The sequence below is a fragment of the Syngnathus floridae genome, chromosome 8 (assembly GCF_059516105.1).
Source record: "Syngnathus floridae isolate MCC-2025c chromosome 8, RoL_Sflo_1.0, whole genome shotgun sequence".
Lineage (NCBI taxonomy): Eukaryota > Metazoa > Chordata > Actinopteri > Syngnathiformes > Syngnathidae > Syngnathus > Syngnathus floridae.
The window spans coordinates 11,507,814-11,528,726 of NC_142420.1; the positions used below are offsets into that span (position 1 = coordinate 11,507,814).

A 20,913-nucleotide genomic window follows, 5' to 3' on the forward strand; every position below is an offset into this window, starting at 1 on the left:
CATATTTAAACTACATTTCCCACAAAGCACCTGTGAAGAAAGTGACCAATCACAATTCGGATTCGGGACCGCGTTTAAACTACGCCTTCCATGATGCACCTCTCAGGAAACGGTCAAGTCAAATTCCAATTTAAAATTACAACCTCGCCGGGTTTTCCGCGTTCTTTCGTTCGAAATAAGGCGCCTCCTAGCCGGGAATAGTTCATTTTATGGGCAAGTAAAACTCTTGGTTGACTTCTGAGTCCTCTGGAGCGTAAAACTGACGACTTTTATTTACGCCATGGCTTCGTTTTTTCTGTCGGTTAGCCGCGCTAAGCTAACTCATTGCTAGCCAGCTAGGTCGCCTGCAGCTGGATTTTCAGACTTTCGGGACTTGATGTAACCATGCCTAAAGTTCGCTCAAAATTATTGTAGCGAGTCCCCTAAGACGTAGAGCACCATGACGCTGGCACCGAAGGAGCTGTCCAACCTGCTGGGCATCATCTCGGAGGAGGCTTGCACCAACACGTTCGAGACTCTTTCCACGCACTTTCACCACTTCTTCGGCAAGGCGGAGCACTTCCGCGCGGGCTCGGTGCTCGTCATGCTCCTGCAGCAGCCCGACCTGCTGCCCAGCTCGCCGCAGCGGCTCACCGCGCTCTACCTGCTCTGGGAGATGTACCGTACCGAGCCGCTGGCAGCTAACCCCTTCGCCGCCGTGTTCGCGCACCTGCTCAACCCCGAGCCCGAGAAGCTGCTCTCGGGTCAGTGTGGCCAAAAGTCCGGCTGTTATTGCAATAAAATGCTTATCTGTTAAACATTTTTTGAATATATTTAAAAATTGAAAGTTGTTTTTAAATCAAGTTAAAAAAAGAAAATAACAATGTGTACGACTTCATTATTGGAAAACAAATGTAAATTTTAACCAAAGTCTTTTAAAAGAAAGTGAATTCTAATAAGTAAGCGATAACTTGGCATTTGTTTGCATCCAGGCTTCCTGCCACCCATCACGCAGCCTGAGAAGTTCTTTCTGTCACAACTGATGTTGGCGCCGCCCCGAGATTTGTTCAAGAAGACGCCGAGACAAGTATCGTGCATGGACGTCAGCGGAATGCCGCAGTCCATCGACATCAGTGGCCTGCAGCTCGCCTTGGCGGGTATAGAAAGTCTTCACACCCCTTTTCAAATACCAGTTTTTGTGTTATAAAGTAAATGACTCAAAAAAAGATAAATCCACTTTCTATGTGACCTCTAAATTGTGCAGTGTGTGTGTTTTTGTTGGTGCAGAGCGTCAGTCCGAATTGCCCACACAGAGCAAGGCCAGCTTCCCCAGCGTCCTCAACGACCCCGACCCAGACTCGTCCAACTCGGGATTCGACAGCTCCGTGGCCAATCAGATCATCGAGTCGCTGGTCACTGAGCCGCGCCCACCGTTGGAAAGTTAGTATAGTTGATTTTTAGATTTTGTGCCTCAAACATGGGTGAACGTTTCAAGTTTGGGTTTTACACCAGCGTCGATGTGTCAAGTAAGCCGGTTCGTTTTATTTGCTTCCTTTCTCAGGTCACTTCCGCCCTGAGCTGATTCGTCCTCCTCCCCCATTGCACGTGTGCGAGGATGAGTTGGCGTGGCTCAACCCCACCGAGCCGGACCACCGCGTTCACTGGGACCGCTCCATGTGCGTCAAGAACAGCACCGGGCTTGAAATCAAACGGGTCATGGCCAAAGCCTTCAAGAGCCCGTTGTCTGCGCAGCAGCAGTCGCAGGTAAACAAAACAAAACAAAAAATACTACAAGGCGAACAACAATGATGATGGAGTGAATCCCATCACCAATAGTTGCTGGCGGAGCTGGAGAAGGACCCCAAGCTGGTGTACCACATCGGGCTGACCCCCGCCAAGCTTCCCGACCTGGTGGAGAACAACCCCCTGGTGGCCATTGAGATGCTGCTGAAGCTGATGCAGAGTAGTCAGATTACCGAGTACTTCTCTGTGCTGGTCAACATGGACATGTCGCTGCATTCCATGGAGGTTGTCAACAGGTCAGCACCAAACTCACACACCATCTCCACTTCTTGTGTGTGTGTTGTAAACTCATCACGTTATTGCGTGCTTCAGGTTGACCACGGCTGTGGACTTACCTCCAGAGTTCATCCATCTTTACATCTCCAACTGCATCTCCACCTGTGAGCAGATCAAAGACAAGTACATGCAGGTAGGACGTACCTTTTTTTTGACTGCTCTTCATTGGAGGGACGAAACTGACATGGCTGCTGTCGCTGTTGTCCAGAACCGTTTGGTGCGTCTGGTGTGCGTGTTCCTTCAGTCTCTAATCCGTAACAAGATCATCAACGTTCAGGACCTGTTCATCGAGGTCCAGGCCTTCTGCATCGAATTCAGTCGTATTCGCGAGGCGGCCGGACTCTTTCGCCTCCTCAAGAGTCTGGACACTGGCGACGGCGGACCTCCTGACGCCAAGACTACCAAATAAGGGCTACAAAAATACTGTAAATAGTTTTACTCCTTTCAATGCAAAATTATGGAAATAAAACCTTTTTGTGGGGGAATTCTAAAATGGTCATAAATTGATTGACTGGTGGTCACTAAGGTTGACATTTTGTTCTAGGGTCATTTATCCCAACTGGTGTGACGTCTGCAGCACCCAAGTTAGAGGAACTCAAAGTCCAAAGAACTGCAAGTTCCTGGAACTTTAGATTGAAACTCAAGCTTGTGTTTAAAAGCATCTTACTGTATATGGGAAAGTGTTTGTGTACAAAAAATTGACAATTGACATGATCTCATTTATTTATAAAAAAACAACAAAAAAAAGGATGTTCTTGTCCTTTGTCCTGGTAACTAGGTTTTGGACTTATGACATCATCAGCACTATGACATCATCTGCTGTTGTCTGTTCCGTTAAGCGCGTCAGGTCCGCTTCATGGCGCGCGCCATCAGGCAGGCAAACACGGTCATCACCATCTTGGGTTTCACCTCCACCAAGTCCTCGGGCAGCGCATACACACGAGCGCCGATCTTCCTCGCCGTGGAGATGGCGTACCTGTCAATCAACGTCATTACGGGTGATCGCATGTCACAATAGACTGGGTCTGATTGGCTGTTCAGGACTGCAACCAGAACGTGGTTCAAGTCACATGACCCGGAGTTCTTTTGACGCAGACACCCTTAAGAAATGTTCTTTTACATGATAAAATCGTTTCTTACTTGGCATTGTTGAGTTTTTCCTCTTCAGTCAGGTCGACGGTCTTGAGGAAGTCGTATCGGATGGATCTAGGCTGGATGGCATCAATCAGGTCCAGAACCGGCATGCTGGTGCTGATGGAGGCATCCTACACAAACCCAATTCACACTCTTACAACTAAGGAAGAACCGACACGCGAGTGCTTAATTTTGTATTTAATGTATTAAAACATTATTATTTGTCAGTGAAACATTTGTGCACAAAGTTTTCTTTGGGCCACCTTAAAACTGGAGATGGATGACGTTTTCCCAGCTTGTATGAGCGTCTGATTGGTCCACAACACGATGGTGTCGTCAGTGACTTTCTGCCCATCGCCGAGCTCCTCCAGGATGCTCAGCGTGTATCTAAAAAAATTGTTGCTAAAACACACCCACAAGGGGCGCAATGGAGGCGGCCGGCGTTACCTCCTCATAAGCTGCCAGAGCAGCGCCAGCGTGAGCGTTCGATTGCCAGAGTGCAGGTCCTGGCCGGCGATCCCCACCAGGGAGAACTTGGCCTCGTTCTTGCCCAGCTCCACCGCGTAGTTGCAGTTCTCCAGCTGTAGGAGGCAGCAGCATAGTGCTCATTCATTGACTGTTTAGTAGGGGAAGAGTTACTAGTATTGTCGTCACCTTCTTCATGTTGCTGCCCAGTTTGGGGTAAGGAGGCTTGTTGACTCGCTCCCAGTCCACAGGAACATTGATCTTCTCGTACAGCTGGAAGATGATCAGGCCATCCTCCATGTCACTACAGCATACAAGCAAGACAAATATTGGAATCCTCTCAAAATCCCTAGTCCCTAATCTCAAGGCAGGCTTAGGGTCTCAAACATTGGGTAGATCTTAAAATGAAAGATTTAGCCCAAATGAAGGTTTCATTTCATGCACGTATTGATGATTCTTGATGATGCTTGATGTCATCTTACGCGTAGAGATGATTGACATGAGGGTGGACACCCAAAGAGTTGATCCAGTTCCTGAAAGTCCTCTCTTCCCTGGTTTCTCCTAAAAACATCAAACAAGGTGAAGATCTAGGCAGATGTCCTTCAGGTCTTTCGGGTCCTAACCTTCGATGGATCCCCAGTCTATGTCCTGGTTCTCGGGTTTCTTGAGGCCAGGGTATCTATTGAAGAGGTTGGCTACAAAGGCCAGGTTGAGTTTGGGGTTCCCGCGGACCACGTCGGTCGCCGTGACGAACTGACGACACCCCAACTTGTCTGCTTGGTCCAGCATCAAGTCTGCACGCTGTACCTCGTCTTTCTCCTGGAACACACATTAGGTTTCAAGCCAAGATTAGGTTTTCCAAATAGCCAGCATTGGAGTTTTAAGAAAAGTTTAGGCTTTGAAGAAGTCTCACTCTGATTCCTGACATATCAATGATGATTGGTGGGATTCCTTTCTCCGTCCCTCTGGGCCTGACTTGATTCAGAAGGTTGTAGTACGCTTTTGAGTCCTACACACAAATGGCATCATCAGCCAATCAGACAGTAACGTCCATCCAATCATCTATCTCGGATTGTACCTTGATATCTGAGCTAAAGTTGTTGATTTTGGGTGAGTTGGCCACCTCCAGGTGAAAGTTGGCCCAGCGCAGCAGCAGCTCCTCTGGTGACAGCTTCATCATGTCTTCCAGGCTCTCACCATCTCTCAGCAGAGCAACCAAAGCTATCGCGACAAAAACAATAAAACCATCAACAGTCAGTTCTTTGTCATCATGCTAAGCTATGCTAACAACGTAACGCTAAGCTAACGCTACCTTCATTCCTGCTGAGCTCGATGTCCGCGAACAGTCCAATCTTGATGATCTGCCAGAGCAGACCGAGGACCAGATGCTGCCGGCCTTCCCTCAGGTCCTCAGCTCCGATGTTGACCACGTGGCAGCCGATGGCCGAGGCCGAGTTGAGGGCCAGGTTGAGGTTCTCCTGGATGGTGAATGGGGTCAGCTTCTTCTTGTTGATGGTCCTCTCGTCTATGGTGTCCGCCACAGAGAGGTTGATCATCTTACTGACAGCAAGATAGGGTTCCAGGTTAGGGCTCGGAGCCAGAATTAGGATTTCAAGTTCAACCAGGCTTAATCTTTCAAATCGGGATCACAAGTCATGGTTAGGACTTAAACCCGAATCAAGAATTTGAAGTATGTTTCGAATTAGAGTTCATCCATAATTTATGGCTGAAGTTTCTAAAAGTACCAGAGAATAATTCCATCTCCCACAGCCGTAAAGAGTTCGTCAGTGTCTGGATCAGCAGGCAGGACATGTTTACAGTCCGGGTCGTTCTCCAGAGATGTGTTGATCCAGTTCACAAAGGCCACCTTTTCCTCCTCTGTGGAGACAAATATCACCATCAAAATGGACTGGACCTGCCCCCACCCCCCAAATATTGCTGCTTTAGTCTGTAGACTCATCTTCATAGATTTCCACCTCCAAAGACCTTCAGACCTCAAAGTCGTTAACACTCAAAGACTCCAATTAATTTTCTTACCCGAGTATGAGTGCTGCGTGCCGGCCTGCTCTGATGTTCCGGCCACGTTTCGGATTCCCTCTTTCTTATTGATGGCTTTCCGGAAGGTCTTGCCAACTTCGGTGCTTTTTAGTCCGTGAGCTATCTGAGGAGAAAGTCCAAAAATGTAGTGGTGGACAACTGAAGGCGTCTTGGTGGACTGACCTGCGTGAACTCCTCAAAGCTGAGCCGATCGCTGGTCTTGGTCAGCTCCTCGACGATCTCTCGGACCCTGAAACCCGGCACTGCCAGGTTGGCGGCCCGGAAGAGCTCGTTGAGTTCTCTTTTGCTGATGAAGCCGTTGCCGTCAAGGTCTGCCGAAAGACGGTGGGGGGTGTCAGAGTTGCCGGACGGAGAAACCGAACTGGGTCGGCGTTCTTACCGATTTTAGCAAAGGCCTCTTTCAGGTCCTCCAGCTCCTCTGGGCAAATACCTGTGGTGGCGTTCATATTGGAGTGCTGGAAACAAAATGAAAAAAGCTGAAATGAAAATGCCGTCCTCGACCCGAGAAGAGGAAGCGAGGACACACGTGATTTCATACTGTGATGCAAATGCTTCTCTTCACTTCTACCAACTTCCTGCTTCACATGCCGCACTTCCTGTTTGACACTCAACACTTTCTGATACGCACAATTTGATCCAAAAGATCATCCTGATTTTAACAAGCAATTCAAAATAACGACATTGCTTCCTCCTAAACGCAGCAGGTGTTCAAATGTTGTCAATTTCAGTAGAATAAAAAGTTGGAATGTTCAGATGACAAATTAATAGAATCAAGATGTCGGCCAATAAAAAGGTAAGACAATTCTAGGTCATAATTTTAAATAAAGGTTTCAAGTCAGGGTAGGGTTTTGAAAAGTGCTGAGGTTTCAATTCTGAGTAACATTTTTTTAAAGGAGTCAGGCTTTCAAATTAAGGTTTCAAGTCATGGATAGGGTATCGAACAGAATTAGGGTTAGAAATCTGTGTATCATGTCAGAGTTGTTGTTCAAGCGAGATTAAGGCTCTTAAATAAGGGTTAAAGGTTCAAATCAGGGTCTCAATTCAAGATAAGGTTTTTCCAAACAAATTTTCTAACTTTCCAATTAGGGTTTGAAGCTGATGATGTTCCTCACCTGAACGTGGTGGCAAGGAGGAGTCTGGCGGCGCCAAGCTGAAGATAGCGACAATAGCGAGCGGTCTGCAGCGCGCTCCCGTCTGAGCTAACGATCATCTAGTCACAGCCAGCAGGAAGGAAGTGACTCAAAATCGCGCTTCAAAGCCCCACGTTTTGTCTTTATAAGGCAATGGCAGACACACAGACAGATAGACAAACTGACAGGTAAGGTGTCACTCAAGCGATTTGACTCAATATGCAACTTCTTTTGTTAGATGTGCAACTTGCTCATGTTGGTTGCAAGGTCAGGTTTCAAGACATGACATTCAAAAAATTAATATATTTAATTTCATTATTATTTTAGCATCTTGGATTATTTCGATTTGGCGTATAGCATGAAAGGCTTTGAAAGCAGCGTGAAACACTCACTGGGAAACAGCGCCGGAGTTTCGCTTGCGTCGCACTGGAGATCAACGGTTGCCGTTTGACACTCACTGAGGGCATCACACGCTGACATCATCACATCGGAATTCTGTCATAGAGGCGGCCGAGTCACTTGATGCGTGATGTCATCGCTAACAGTGGAAAGAAGTTAGAATCCCCAACAAGGGTTCTGGTTTCAAATTGGGATTTCAAAGCCAGGGTTAAGGTTTTACTTTTTGGGTTTCAATCCAGGTTTAGGGTCTAAAATTTGGGAATTAAGTTTCCAGACCAGTACTTACCCTTTAGGACTTATCAATACTGATATTGACTACCTCCTGGTCTCTGCTGGGCGCCAAGACGGAGCTGCGTGGCGCTGGTGGTCTTCATTAAAGGTGTCTCCAGATGGAGATCCGAATCAGACTGATAAAATCTGGATCCAAACCGGACCTGGATCAAATGTCTGACAACGTGAGTGCAATGCAATTGCGGCTCATCTTTCAAAAGAGCTGAAGACACCGACGTAAACAACACACTTGTGAGCTTCTGTATGAGCTATAAGGATTTTAATGGCAGTGAGGAGACCACCTTGGATGGTTTTGCGGCCTTTTGAAATAGAACACTCCAAAAAAAAATACTCAGTTCAATAATTCTGTGGGTATCTCATGTCCTGGATTCTCCCGGGTCACCACCATCCAGTGGCACCGTTCCTTCAAGATTTTTCGTCTCCACATCTGTGTCATCCTCTGCGACAAATAAGTTCCTCATGGAGTCGGACAGAGCCTCTCTCAGATCATCATCTGACTCCTCAAAGTTCCTGAAACATAGGAAGACATTCGAGTAAACAAAAGGGTTTGGTTTTTCCGTCACCGTGTGTCAACTTACGTGTCATCATCATCCGACCTGGGCTCCAGGCGCTCCTGGTCCATCTCGACATCTGAGTCTTTGTCCTGGTCTTCCATCCCTTCAGGGTCTGAATGAGAGTAAAGACACCTGAACGTTGCTGCTAGCAAGCTAGTTCTCGTTTTTGTCAGGCCGATTTCTGACCTGCACCCTGCGAGTCCACAGTGGAGCATGTGAGATTGGCTTGGGCCATGGCGTCCAATAAGGTCTTGGGGGGACCGGAGATCCACTGCCGACGAGCGACTTCTTCTTCCTCCTCCTTCTCCTCACCTGTGAACCAATGAGCCTCATTCATACAAAACAAATCTAAGAAGGTCTTCACATCTGTGCTGCACGAACACCTTGTCCTACCAGGATCGGTGGACCCATCAAACACTCCTCAGATGTCACTAAATCCATCTTCTTCACTTTCTATACAAAAAAAAAAATTAGACTGACATGATTGAAGTTCCAGCGTCGCACCAGAGTCCACGTCCATGTGGACCAGAGCCTCCATCAGCGTCTCCGGTGGTCTCTGGCTCCATCCCCTCCTCGGCTTGGCCCAACCCTCGACCTTTATGTCCTCGCCCTCCTGCAAATGAACTGTCTGCTTCTGAAGGTCCACCTCCAATTTTCCCTCTTCCTCCGCTGTCTCTTCGTCTTCCTCCTCCGAGGAATCCTTCGTGTCTAGACGGATCTCAAACATGATTCCCTTTTGGAAGATGCCAGAGACAATTTTGAAACTGGATGCTTACCAGTAAAGTAGTGATTGTGAACTAGACCAGCATGGTTTGAGTTATGGTGTCCTTCAAATCACCTGGTTCTTGTGTTCCTTCTTAAGTTCCCTCCTTTGTTTTCGGTTCTCTTCCCTGATCTTCCTCAAAGCCGCTTCCACGTCCTGCGTTGTTTTAAAACGGTCTTATATACAGCTGCCCAATACAATTCAAGTAAAGGCGGGCTTTACCTGCACTGGTTGCTCTTGTTTTTCGGTTTGTGTAGTGGAAGGTTGTGCTTCTTTGTCCAGCACAAACGTGTTGTGTTGTTGTGGCGGCTGATCAACAAATGCCTACATCAATAAACGCAACACAACTGTCTCACATTTACGTGTTGCATTTTTAACAACCTGCTCAAATATACACACATATATTCTAACCCATACCGCCTTTGTTATTTGTATCGCATTTGCTAACGTGTGTGTGTGTCGTGTGTGTGTGTGTGTGTGTGTGTGTGTGTGTGTGTGTGTGCACCTCTGCCTCAGCTCTCAATCTCATCTGTTTCATCTCCTGATGATATTGTTGTCGGATGAGCTGCAGCTGCCTCAAGTACTCCTGCAAACACACACACACAAATGTACATTTAACTCATTCACTGCCAACCCAATTCATATCTTTGATGTCTATAACCGTCAATGGCACTGAATGGGTTAATTTCTTGCTAGGCTCAATTCACCCGATTTCCCGCAGCTGCAGATTATTTACCACCTGTTGGTCCTGTTTCTTGCCAGCAGGTGTGTGCCTTGGCACACGCGACTCCATGTGGCCTTCCGATCCGTCGGCCAGTCTGTAGCTCTCCGCCGTACTGGGTCGCAGACCCTGACGAGGCGCTAACGTCATAAAACAATCCTCGGATTGATGAAGCGTGTTGCTCACCAACTGTTTCTCTGCCCTCAGCTTGTATTGGTTGGCTTCCTGTCTCCTTTGAAGGTATTCTTCACGAGCTGCGGCCACCCTGAAACGTATGTTACACTAGCATGTTACATGTGTGTAACACGCATATGTGAAATACAGCCGAATGTTGGTCACTCACAGCTGGTAAGGTTCGACTGGAGGGACCACGTAGCCTTCACATGGCTCACTGGGAGGAAGAGGATGAAGAGCTGGAGGAGGACAAATGTCCCCCCTGTGGAGGGCATCCAATTGGGCAAAATATTGCTGGTACTGTCCAATCCTGTACAGGTAAAACTAGTTAGACTCAGCCCAGAGATGATTAGGATTTGAACTGACTTTTGATGGTGATCCCGCGTGGTGTCTCCTGCTGCAGGCTGAGGAAGGTGTCCTGCTCTGTGGGGCTGAGTGGACATCACAAAAACAGACAGCTCAATAAATGCCTACAGGAAAATGTGTTACGCAAGTCCAAGGTTTGGTTTAAGTTTGTATAATTACCGGGTAATAAGCAGGGCCGCAGACTCTCCACTCTGGCTTGACGGGAAGTTTCTTCACAGCCGCTTTGCAATTTTTCTTGTTGTCTACATCACAACAACAAGCATGTGTTATGATTGTCGAACGTGTGTGATGCATGTGTAACATCTGTGTGTGTGTTACGTGATGCTGCTTTGCAGGTATTAGTGCTTGATGTGTTGCTATTTTGACGAAACTCCTGTGCACACAAACACACACACACACACAAACACAAAAATCATATACCAGCACAATGGTGCCAAAAGTGTGTGAATAGTTAGTGAAGGCTGTGAATAAAAGCAGTCAAAGAAAACATTGCACCTGAGCGTGTTTGTTCAAGAAAGGACGCTGCAGCAAAGAGCTGACGGAGGGACGGTCGCGGGGATTCACCTGAACACAACACGAGTGAAAGACTGTCAAGCTTAAATTGGTCACGTGCGGTGAGAAATAACACTCGCAAAATCCGTGTGAGACCTTGAAGAGTTGCGCGACGAGCATGCGAAGATCGTAGGAGTAACGAGCAGGCACGGGGTTAAAGCGCCCCCTGCAGATCTTACTGACCAGCTGACTCAGACTGTTGCCCTCAAACTGGACGGGACACAAACACAAACAGTCGTCTAATATGTGATAGTTGTTACTTTTGTATAACACCTATTACAAATAAGTGTGTCTGTTGAAGCTTACTGGATGTTTCAGAGTGCAGAGTTCATAGAGGACGCAGCCCAGAGACCAGATGTCCCTGCAAATCCGGTCCACAAACGCACCACATCACGTTCTTATGTTATTGTGCGAGTTGCGCGTACATACGTTTTATTGTTGTAGGGTCGACTCTCGCAGATTTCCGGGGAGAGGTAGTGAGGGGTCCCCACACAGGTTCTGGCTAGCTCCAAAGTGCTACGTGCACACACACACATACACACACGCACACACACATGCAGACGGGTTAGTTGATGTTCTGTCCCGTTCGATGTGTATGGGGCACTGACGTACTGAGTCAACATCCTTGCAATGCCAAAGTCACCTAGCTTGACTTTAACACCTCGCTCACTCAGGAAAATGTTCTACAACACAAATATAAAACCGTCACATACAACTTGTGTAATGAGACATTGTGTCCTGTTATGTCGATGTTACAGTACCTGACTTTTAATATCTCTATGCAGGATCTTTTTGTCATGGATGTGCTTGAGGCCCAGGCAGATCTGAACAAACCAGGCCAGGATCTGATGGACAATAAAAAACACAGGTAAGGAATTACAAATACATATACAAAAATTAACTAAAGTAAAACAATTCTTATTCGTGTACCTAATCAAGTGTCCTGTATATTACCTGCTGCTCAGTGAAGAAGACTCCTCTCTGCATGTTGATCTTCATCATCAGATCGCCTCCATCGCAGTACTCCATAACGATACACAGGCTGCCCCTGTCTACGCACGAACACACGTTTATGGTAACACACATGCACACAGACACATGCACACACATGCACACAGACACATGCACACACATGCACACCTTGGAAGGAGCGGATGAATGTCACAATGTTGGGATGTTCCATGTTGGACAAAAGGGCTACCTCCTTCCTCGCGGCTTCCTTCTCCTTGCTTGACATCTGAACACACGTAAATATTAATAATAATAGTAATAATAATAATAATAATTTGATAATAACCTTTGCGAGGTTAATCATTTTGACCACACACGGTGGGTCATTCCCGTCAGCCTTGGTTCGCACGAGAAAGGCCTTTCCGAAACCACCCTCTCCGATCGGACGCACCACCTCGTAGTCGTCCATCACAACTAAAGAGCAGAACAATGACAATTTTATTACTACAGTCAAGTCTCAGAAACTTCATGTGCAAGTAATAGACACTTTAGTAATTATTTGGAGGAGTACTTTTTATTTTTACTTAACTCCTACATTACTCTTGGCAACAAATGTGGGCTATTCTACCCACCTCGGTGTAGTCATATTCCATAAAATATCCTTTCAGCAAGGCGTGAGTTAGAAGTTAAACTGGATTTAATGTAATGTATGTCATAAACTTCTAACGGGGAAATATTTGTTGACTAAAAGAATCAAATGTATCGACACATTCAAAACAGAACGACGACGGTGCCAACGGGACGGAAAGAGTGCGTTGCCATGGGGACTGGTACACGGCAGAGACAAGTTTTGAATATAGCAAGTTAGCAGATTAATAAGCGGTTTTCGGGCTACCTTATTTCTTCAAATAAGAATTACCTTTTTTATACAAAAAAACAAAAACGAGTCGTTTAATTGCCAGGTGAAACTTCGATCATCGCGACAAGTGCAAAAATGTGTGAAAGATATGATTGTAACCGGAAATGGCGTATCTCTTTTGTCACCAGAGGGGCGCTGTGAGCGTCCGTGGTTATTGCTGCGAACTTCCGGTTCCCCCTCCCACTTCTCTTCTACCACAGCATACGTCACTCGAATCAGGTGTTATGACACAAAAACATTTAATATTTTCCTTCTGAGAAAGCGAGTTAAAGTTTTCTACTAAGTACAAAATCATGTCGATGTACAGGAATGCTGTGTGGTTTATGAAAGGACTACAAGAATACACCAAGTAAGTTGAAATTAACAGCTCGTAAACAGATATGGTTAGAAGTGAACCTTGTCATTTGCGTTTCCCTTTGTGTAAAATATTAATTGGTTACATTTTGTCTCATCGGAGGTAACTTTAATTATACCAATTGATAGAATCCACCTTTTATTCTATCCCTTAATTTTTAGGTCGTTGTATTGTAGAAAGATGTTAGATAAAATACTACTAGCAAAAAAAGGCATGTAATTCCAAAATTTAAGCTAAAGAAAAATATAGTTACATTTTTGTGGTAATAAAAACGATAACCATGTTTGTTTAACACGTTTTCTTAGTCTGAAGAAAAGAAAAAATAAGCTAAATACATTGAAATAATTTGTCTAAATTTAGATTTTTTAATTTTCATTAGAAGAAAATTTTTTGGGTTTTCAGAATGTAAGAAAACAAGCTTTTTGAAAAGTTGTAGTTTTTTACTTTTTTTCAAGTGACTTAAATACATATATTCATGTGAACTTTTAACCAGGAGTGGCTACGAGGCGGCTGCCAAGACTTTTGTGGCATCCGACCTGGATGTGAACTTGAATGGTCGTGCCTTCCTGATCACGGGGGCCAACAGTGGTCTGGGCAAAACCACCGCACATGAGATCGCGAGCAGAGGTGAGTGATGGCAACCTCCGTACCTTGACTTTTTGCTGCTTCTGTGTGCCTCTGCGTGAAGATTTTGGTGTGTTTGCAGGGGGAACTGTGCACATGGTGTGTCGTAACAAAGAGCGAGCAGAAGCCGCCAAGCAGGAAATTGTGGAGCTGAGTAAGAACCAGGTAAGGCATCCTGACTTGGTAGTTCCCCCTGGAAGTCACCCCTCAGAGTTTAATGATTGGAATTTCTGCTGCTTGTTGCAGAATGTTCACATCCACATTGTAGACATGTCCAGCGCCAAACAAGTGTGGGAGTTTGCACAGAGTTTCTCACAGAGTAATGACCTACACGTGTTGGTAAGAGTGTGTGTGTACGTACGTGTTTATATTTGATACTGTTACTGATCGTGTGATGTCTGACACCAGATCAACAACGCAGGCTGCATGGTCAACCAACGGGAGCTGACCGAGGAAGGTCTAGAGAAGAACTTTGCTACAAATACCCTTGGTTAGCAAAACCACAAAATGAAAATTCAAAAGGAATTTATCAAGCAGCATAGAAATCTCTAGGTAGCTTCTGTCTAATATGTAATGTCCAATATTTTGTCAATGAAAAGCATTTGAAGCAACAAAAATAATGTGATGTTTGAATGTAAAAAAATGACACAGACGTAATTCTATCTAAAACATTGATCTATTTTTGTAGACATTTAAACTGTCTGTGTCAGTCATAGCATTACTCAGTATTTGGAAGTAGTAAACAATTAGTCTATTTGAAAACCAAAAAATGTAAATACTTCACTTATCTTATGTTGCTTTCAGGCACGTACATTCTCACTACTGCACTTCTACCTGCTCTGAAGAAGGCTACGGATCCCAGAGTGGTGAGTGGACTATCATATTGTTCATCTGTGACACCACATCCAAAAACACAAAATTATTTATAATTTAGTAATAAGTAAAAACAAAAACGGCCTTTTACTGCACTTTGTGAAAAAACACACAGCAAAAAATGATTTTAAATAATGTAAAAGAAAAAAGTTAGTGCATCGTAACAACTCAATGGGCATTGCTTGTGTGTGCGCTCTTAGGCCACCAGGGAGCGTCAAAACACCAAATATCTACAAGATTTGCTAATGAAAGACAAGACCTAGCAACTAAGCTGCAATGACTCTTTTTTTACAGAGTATAATAAATATATGCCTGTGAGTATTGTTGTGTGTTCTGTTTGCATGTGTTGCTACCGCCTGCGTTCAAACTAAAGTAAAGGTTTAAAAATTAAAGCAACAATATTTTCACTAGCCTATCAGTGGCGTTTCCCATCAAGTGTTAGTATTTATAAAAGCATACATAGAATATTTCAAAAGGTTACAAAGGTTCACTTTTCCTGGCAGATAACGGTGTCATCGGGCGGCATGCTGACGCAAAAGCTAAATGTGGACGACCTGCAGTTTGAGAAGGGCGCCTTTGACGGAACCATGGCCTACGCTCAGAACAAAGTCAGCAACGCACAAAAAAACAGCAACAGAGAAGGAGTGAGGGATGCAGGCTGAGTCGTTGTCGTCATTTGTTTGTCCAGAGGCAGCAGGTGATACTGACAGAGAGGTGGGCCGCGCAGCACAAAGACATCCACTTCTCTTCCATGCACCCGGGATGGGCCGACACACCAGGTAGATACCAGGTCAACATCTTGACACAAATGCAATTGAAATATGTGGGGAGATCATAAGACAGGTTTGATTCTAAAAATAAATGTTGCATCAAGTGTAAAAACGTTGCCCAATAATCGTCCCTGCTCAGTAGCGCCCCCTAGAGTTGTTTGGCAATTCTGCCAAAAATTAATATAGACGTGTATTATATTGCTCTGTCTGTTCTTTGCTGTAGCCGTGCAGTCATCCATGCCATCCTTCCACGCCAAGATGCAGAACAAACTCCGCACGGAGACCATGGGGGCTGACACGGTGGTGTGGCTGGCCGTGTCCGAGGCTGCTGCCAAGCAGCCCAGCGGACTCTTCTTTCAAGGTCTGAAACTTTTTTTTTTTTCTTCATCAAAGTCTATTCTTGGAGTAAATCAGTTTGAATCTTGTCATTTCCCCCAGATCGGCATGCTGTGGCCACACACCTCCCGTTGGCCTGGTCCAAGTCCACCACGCAGGACCAAGACAAGCTCCTGGCGGCACTCCATGACTTGGCTCTAAGGTTCAAACCTTGATGTTTTTTTTAAATCATTTTTAAACACTCCACAATTATGTTTACATTATCTCATGCTAATTATAAGAAATCAAAACTGAGATAGTCATATTTTTAAATTGTGTATTTGCAGCGATGCTGTTATGGTTTAGTCCGTTGTTGATTTACTGTGAATGTACTTTTATATTTAACATCGACCAAAGTAGAATGAAACTTGACAGGGCTAACAATTTATGGGCAGTGTCGGGTGCAATTTTTGAGCCACATAGAACATCTAAAAGGACCAAATTGCACCCATTTGGGAGGACATCACACTTAAGAGGTTAAAAAAAATTATAATAAAGAAACGCACTTCAAAAATGAACAAGAATTTTTCACATCAGAAACTTTTTGTGCTTCTTTAATGCATTGCTCACACATAATCACAACTCATTAAACACAGAATGTTCACATGGCCCATCATACTTTTTTTTTTTTTTTAAATACAGTTTGAGTCACCAACTGAAAAAGTCCTGCACTATAATGTGATCATGTTAATCAAGTATTACACTCGCATAGTAAGACTCAGCAGATGGAATGATTGCACCTCATTTCCACCAATCACCACATATCGTCCCTTTTTTTTTGTGCACAACCGTTTCAACCAAATAGATTTAGTATAAGCGAGATTGAAGCTGACCTGTTAGTTATAAGCCAGACTCTTTTTCCTGCCAGGAAAAACTAGAAACACCGCTAGATAAACCTTTTGAGAAGTCCAGGAACCTTTTTTGACAGGCTTTACAGCTACAGAGAAGACGTCATAGAAAGTTCCTGGAGCTTCAGGCTTTATTTTGGTGCCCCTTCACATTTGAAGGAAATAAACTTAGGTGCTTAGTGGACTGCACGTTATAGATTCCCCGAAGGCTATTGACGAATACTCTTGATTTAAAAAAAAAAAAAATCCATCACTCTTTATTTTCCATCTTTAGATGGTACTCCAGTGCATTGACATAGTTTTTCCACAACCACACAGCAACATTGACATCAGATCACAGCTGATGATAATTCAGGATTGTGTGTTTGATGCTGTTTGTTCTTGCATTGACACACATTTGAAGAATAAATAATCAAACAGGACACACCACTCGTGTGGAGCTTACAGGTTCCCACCCGTGAACGGCCACTATCCAAAATGGCCTCCGCTTCCCTTCCTGGTCTGCTCGGAACCGACGGCTGCCGTTCCGCGGTTGGCGTGCGGAGCTTTTCCTGGCCATGGGAGGGGGGGGGGCGTCATGATACCACGGGCGTCATGTCCCAAAGCTAAGTGACACATGCACAGGATAATGTTGGTCACGCTTCACCGCTTTCATAATGAACTGCGATGTGAGCTCCCGGCCTACCTTGACCACCTTGTCGGTTCCGGACGTGAGCAGACAACCCGTGGTCGGATCGTAATGCAAGTACACGATGGCGTGCTTGCTGTCGTGGAAAGTAGCCGTGGGGGCGCGACTGGCGGGGGATGACACAAAATTGAGGGCGAGTAAAAAGGGAATGTAACACAAGATGGCGGCAGGTAGCGTCATGCTTACTCTTCGTCCGTGATGGAGACGTGGCAGCCGTCGCACACGCGCACCTCGAACTCGAACCCCATGAGCGGGATAGTGGAGCGCTTTGACGAGCACTTGCCGCACAAAGCCTGACCGCACTTCCTGCAGTGATGCTGAATAATTGGTAGACAATATGAAAGGGGGTCCAAAAAATTCCACCGCTTTTTAGTTTTGGTACCTGACGTAGGCCAATCTTCTTGCTGTCCCACATTTGCTTGAAGTTCCAGAAGAAAGGCTGCTCACACTTTTGACACGAGTCGCTGTCAAGCCACTCTGGAGTCTACACACAAATGAACAAATGAAAATCACACGTACAAATGAGCGAATAAGCGACTTTTACCTCTTGTCGTGTCACGTCCATGTTCCAGATGACGATGGCGCCGTCGGCGCTACACGAGATGAGCTGGCGAGTGTGCGAGGCGTAACACAAGCCCTGCACCTTGTCGCTGTCACACACAAGCACACACTCCGTGTTGGACAAACACGACACGTGTAGACGACATGCTTTGTACTCCTACTTGTGGCCTTGCAGTTCGATGGCGGTGCCTTTGCGACCTCCGATGTCCCACATGATGATGGAATGGTCGGAGCTGCCCGAGAACAGAACCCTCTGGGCTGGGTCCCAGCACAGTGCGGTCACGTTACCTGAAAAGAGGTGAGTACTTATTTCACACGCATGATAATACTGCCCCCAAGTGGAGCACGGGTGACACTACAGAACAAGGCCACTATTCAAATGTGCTTACTTGGCACTTATCTTCCAGCCAAAAGGTCACGGTCCACGCTCATTATGCACACTCTGTACTGAAGAATAATGCTCGCATTCATGACTCACAAACTAGGCTTGTAGTAGCTCGAGAAATTTGATTATTGTTGTTTTTTTTAAAATTAGTTTTAATTTGGTGTCAGAGTAGATTTACTTTTTAGTGTTTGAGTTTTTGTTATTACTAGTAAGATTTAAATAAGATTGTGAATTTAAAAACTCACTTCAAATATTTTTAACAAAAGTTTTTTACCAGTGTGTCCCTTGAAGGTGGTCACCAGGCTGCAGCTGTCCTGCTCCAACTTCAGAATGGTCACCTGACCTGATTGATCGCCGACAAAGGCGTGTCGGGTCTCAACGTCGAACCTTGGAGAATTGAGTTAAGGGCAAAAAAAAAACAAAAACATGACAACAAACAATTGGTCAGACAGTTTGTCAGATAGTCAGTGACTTGATTAGATAGTCAGATCAGTCATTGTGTCAGTTGGTCATTTAGTCAGCAGACAATTGGTGTTCATGTAGTCAGGTTTTCATCAATGAGTCCATCACAGAAGCCACAGGCAGGATACTGTAGTCCAGACACCCAGGCCGAGGTGTGGTACGATCCCAGCTGCTGTCCGCTCTCCGAGCAGTGCCAGGTGAAGGTCTTGTCCTGGCCTGTGCTCAGCACCCACTCCATCTCCAGAATGAACAACACCACCGTCACTCTGCCCTGGTGGGCTACAAAGAGCATCCGTGCCAACGACATACAAGCACAACACGCGCACAACCAAACGTTGGAACTCACTCACCCTGGTAGGTGTGTGTGGGAGTCATCTTATTGTAATCCTCAGACAGGATGAACTCCTGGAAATACCACAGAGGTGGTGTTAACATAGAGCAACATTTTAAGACGGCAATCCAGGCAGTTACTTACGCAAACGCTTCCGGTGTCCATGCCCACCAGCAGACGCCTGGTCTCCGGGTTAAAGGTCATGCAGGAACATGAAGCTAGATGTGGCAGGGTCAATTTGGGAAATTCATGTATAACCACTAGCAGCTCAGACAAAACATTGCTTCTTTGTAAAATATTTTGTGAGTCATTAACTGTGTGTTTGTGTTTTGAATTCCTTTACAAAGTGAGTAAAAGGTTAACTAAAAAAATTCACACCCAGAGGGGGCTAAAAGGAAAGCGATTGAGCTCAGAGTCAAAACATTCACAAGCACAGGGATCGAAAAGGAAAGTGACTGAGCTCAGACTTTGTAAGTGACAAAACAGCTTTGTACTTTGTCCACAATAATGTCAATAATTTTCTATATAAAGGCAAAGCAGAAGCACACTCACATGGCATCGCGTGGTAGACGCTGGGCCAGTATTGACCGCTGTCCCGCTTCATCCAAACCCGAATTGTCCTGTTTGGGTGGAAACAAAATTTTTTATGATTAAATCTACAACAAGCCTATAAGAATATGAAGGCCTACGGTGGCCAACAAGTTCCATACTAGCTATAAGCTAAATGACTACACTACCACCACCACCAGTTCTACTGCTTGGACCATTAGTACTACTACCACTTGCTCTACTAATACTAAAAACTGAACTACAGAACTCCTCGTTAAGGATACATGGCCACATAATACGTTATTGTTCCTCTTCCGTACAATACAGACGGATGTGTACTCTAGTAAACACTACAATTTAGCATGTTGCTAACTAGCATGCTGGTCAGAATACAACCTGACATGAATATTTCTCATAATGTATGAATGGGCGAACGAGTATTCAGGAGGAGTTGTGAGTCCGTAGAGAGGGGGGAAAGGTGCGAGGAGGAGGGGCGTCAGTGGCGCTTCCAAAGCCGGAGACTGCGCGTCTTCCAGGCAAGCTCACCTGTCTTCCGACACGCTGATGACGCCGTCCTCCTTGGGGATGATCACCGCCGCGCTCACCACGTCCTGGAAGGCGTCGATCTTGCTCAGCAAACAGGGCTTCCGAACCTGCGGTCGCGGCTCGGTTTCGGCCGCCATCCTGCTACAGTCATGCGCAAACCCCCCCACGCCGGGAAAGCGTAGACCCCAAGCACGGATCAGAGGGAGTACGAATCACGGTCTGCGATGGTTGTGTGTCGCGGTGCAGGTAGCACTCACTCGGGGCCTGACAGTCGGTCCACTCCGTGGTGGTGGGGGGTGCCAATTGTCAGCTGACACTACACGCGCCTCGAACGGCGACACCTACTTCTGGTCATCAAAGTAAAACTTCCGGTACAGAAAACTGATCAGCGGTTTCTGTATAGTAATATTACTGATAATAGTAATACTACTGCTACTACTACCATAACCTCTTCAAACACTACTGCTAACAAGTTGTAGTGGTACTACTAGAGCCACTACTACAAGTCTACCACCATTACTAACACTACCAGTCCACAGCCATTACTATTACTATGTTTATTGCTAGTCCTACCACATTTACGACAAGCAAAAAACCATTAACTTGACTATCACGTTTATTTGCTATTTTTTTATTTTTTTTGTTTCATTAATCTTCTTTGCTTTGTCATGGTGGTTGATAACTTCTCCCTAACAAAGCACCATGTTTCTTTTACTTCCTCTTTCATTAACAAGACTATTTCCGTTCTCGTTTAGGTGGAAGTGGTGGTGTTTACCAAGGAGCCACGTCATTATGCAAATTATGTGTTGCACAATCGCACACGCCTGCTGCTACTGCTTGAGTGTCATATGACAAATACAGACAACCGCTAAGTCTTTCACTCATTTTTTCTGCCGTGTAAACCAAAATAAAAGCGTCCCAAGAAGCGTGCATCATTACTTCCTATGTAAAAGCTGCTGCTGGATCTGTCTTTATGCATTTTTGCACATGGGAAAATGAAGAATGTTTTTT

The 20,913-nt window shown here is 45.4% G+C and overlaps 5 protein-coding genes across 12 annotated transcripts; 2 read left to right on the plus strand and 3 right to left on the minus strand.

The window, feature by feature from the left end:
- Positions 1-67: 67 nt before the first annotated feature.
- On the plus strand, positions 68-2,551 carry cnot11 (CCR4-NOT transcription complex, subunit 11). The gene is made up of 7 exons (XM_088383913.1): positions 68-743; positions 972-1,136; positions 1,267-1,419; positions 1,541-1,743; positions 1,816-2,018; positions 2,095-2,191; positions 2,267-2,551. The coding sequence occupies exons 1-7, from the start codon at positions 440-442 to the stop codon at positions 2,465-2,467; spliced, it is 1,326 nt and encodes a 441-aa protein (XP_088240039.1). The 5' UTR covers positions 68-439; the 3' UTR covers positions 2,468-2,551.
- Positions 2,552-2,763: 212 nt separating this feature from the next.
- On the minus strand, positions 2,764-7,623 carry lcp1 (lymphocyte cytosolic protein 1 (L-plastin)). 2 transcript variants are annotated; one of them, XM_088383905.1, is made up of 16 exons: positions 7,238-7,623; positions 6,828-6,925; positions 6,095-6,170; positions 5,878-6,026; positions 5,695-5,818; positions 5,403-5,535; positions 4,970-5,217; positions 4,736-4,878; positions 4,571-4,666; positions 4,281-4,476; positions 4,140-4,218; positions 3,847-3,961; positions 3,640-3,773; positions 3,456-3,579; positions 3,199-3,323; positions 2,764-3,034 (listed from the first exon to the last, which is right to left on the minus strand). In XM_088383905.1, the coding sequence occupies exons 3-16, from the start codon at positions 6,159-6,161 to the stop codon at positions 2,902-2,904; spliced, it is 1,866 nt and encodes a 621-aa protein (XP_088240031.1). In that variant the 5' UTR covers positions 6,162-6,170; positions 6,828-6,925; positions 7,238-7,623; the 3' UTR covers positions 2,764-2,901. The 2 variants fall into 2 exon arrangements, with proteins under 2 accessions (XP_088240031.1, XP_088240030.1); XM_088383904.1 differs by having other exon boundaries at positions 6,828-6,986.
- dhrs12 (dehydrogenase/reductase (SDR family) member 12) lies at positions 6,357-16,143 on the plus strand. Its single transcript, XM_088383916.1, has 17 exons — positions 6,357-6,508; positions 6,802-7,033; positions 9,781-9,845; positions 9,919-10,065; positions 10,151-10,247; positions 11,451-11,533; positions 11,631-11,740; positions 12,664-12,884; positions 13,384-13,517; positions 13,597-13,679; positions 13,761-13,853; positions 13,923-14,004; positions 14,319-14,380; positions 14,891-14,995; positions 15,076-15,166; positions 15,381-15,518; positions 15,596-16,143. The coding sequence occupies exons 8-17, from the start codon at positions 12,829-12,831 to the stop codon at positions 15,706-15,708; spliced, it is 957 nt and encodes a 318-aa protein (XP_088240042.1). The 5' UTR covers positions 6,357-6,508; positions 6,802-7,033; positions 9,781-9,845; positions 9,919-10,065; positions 10,151-10,247; positions 11,451-11,533; positions 11,631-11,740; positions 12,664-12,828; the 3' UTR covers positions 15,709-16,143.
- On the minus strand, positions 7,773-13,091 carry nek5 (NIMA related kinase 5). 6 transcript variants are annotated; one of them, XM_088383897.1, is made up of 23 exons: positions 12,536-13,089; positions 11,963-12,090; positions 11,806-11,902; positions 11,620-11,717; positions 11,427-11,510; positions 11,278-11,348; positions 11,095-11,181; positions 10,972-11,026; positions 10,762-10,875; positions 10,609-10,677; positions 10,432-10,486; positions 10,273-10,355; positions 10,114-10,178; positions 9,917-10,057; positions 9,760-9,838; positions 9,589-9,702; positions 9,358-9,438; positions 9,075-9,176; positions 8,928-9,008; positions 8,570-8,822; positions 8,276-8,401; positions 8,114-8,201; positions 7,773-8,045 (listed from the first exon to the last, which is right to left on the minus strand). In XM_088383897.1, exons 2-23 carry the CDS (start codon positions 12,083-12,085, stop codon positions 7,892-7,894), a joined length of 2,220 nt encoding a protein of 739 aa, XP_088240023.1. In that variant the 5' UTR covers positions 12,086-12,090; positions 12,536-13,089; the 3' UTR covers positions 7,773-7,891. The 6 variants fall into 6 exon arrangements, with proteins under 6 accessions (XP_088240023.1, XP_088240026.1, XP_088240025.1 ...); XM_088383900.1 differs by having other exon boundaries at positions 9,592-9,702; positions 12,536-13,088; XM_088383899.1 differs by lacking the exon at positions 12,536-13,089 and adding an exon at positions 12,249-12,484.
- Positions 16,071-20,481, minus strand: wdfy2 (WD repeat and FYVE domain containing 2). 2 transcript variants are annotated; one of them, XM_088383915.1, is made up of 13 exons: positions 20,160-20,481; positions 19,903-20,040; positions 19,360-19,427; positions 18,952-19,025; positions 18,827-18,881; positions 18,605-18,755; positions 18,289-18,401; positions 17,791-17,917; positions 17,613-17,718; positions 17,451-17,552; positions 17,255-17,385; positions 17,066-17,174; positions 16,071-16,985 (listed from the first exon to the last, which is right to left on the minus strand). In XM_088383915.1, the coding sequence occupies exons 2-13, from the start codon at positions 20,037-20,039 to the stop codon at positions 16,956-16,958; spliced, it is 1,203 nt and encodes a 400-aa protein (XP_088240041.1). In that variant the 5' UTR covers position 20,040; positions 20,160-20,481; the 3' UTR covers positions 16,071-16,955. The 2 variants fall into 2 exon arrangements, with proteins under 2 accessions (XP_088240041.1, XP_088240040.1); XM_088383914.1 differs by having other exon boundaries at positions 19,903-20,043; positions 20,160-20,480.
- Positions 20,482-20,913: the final 432 nt, after the last annotated feature.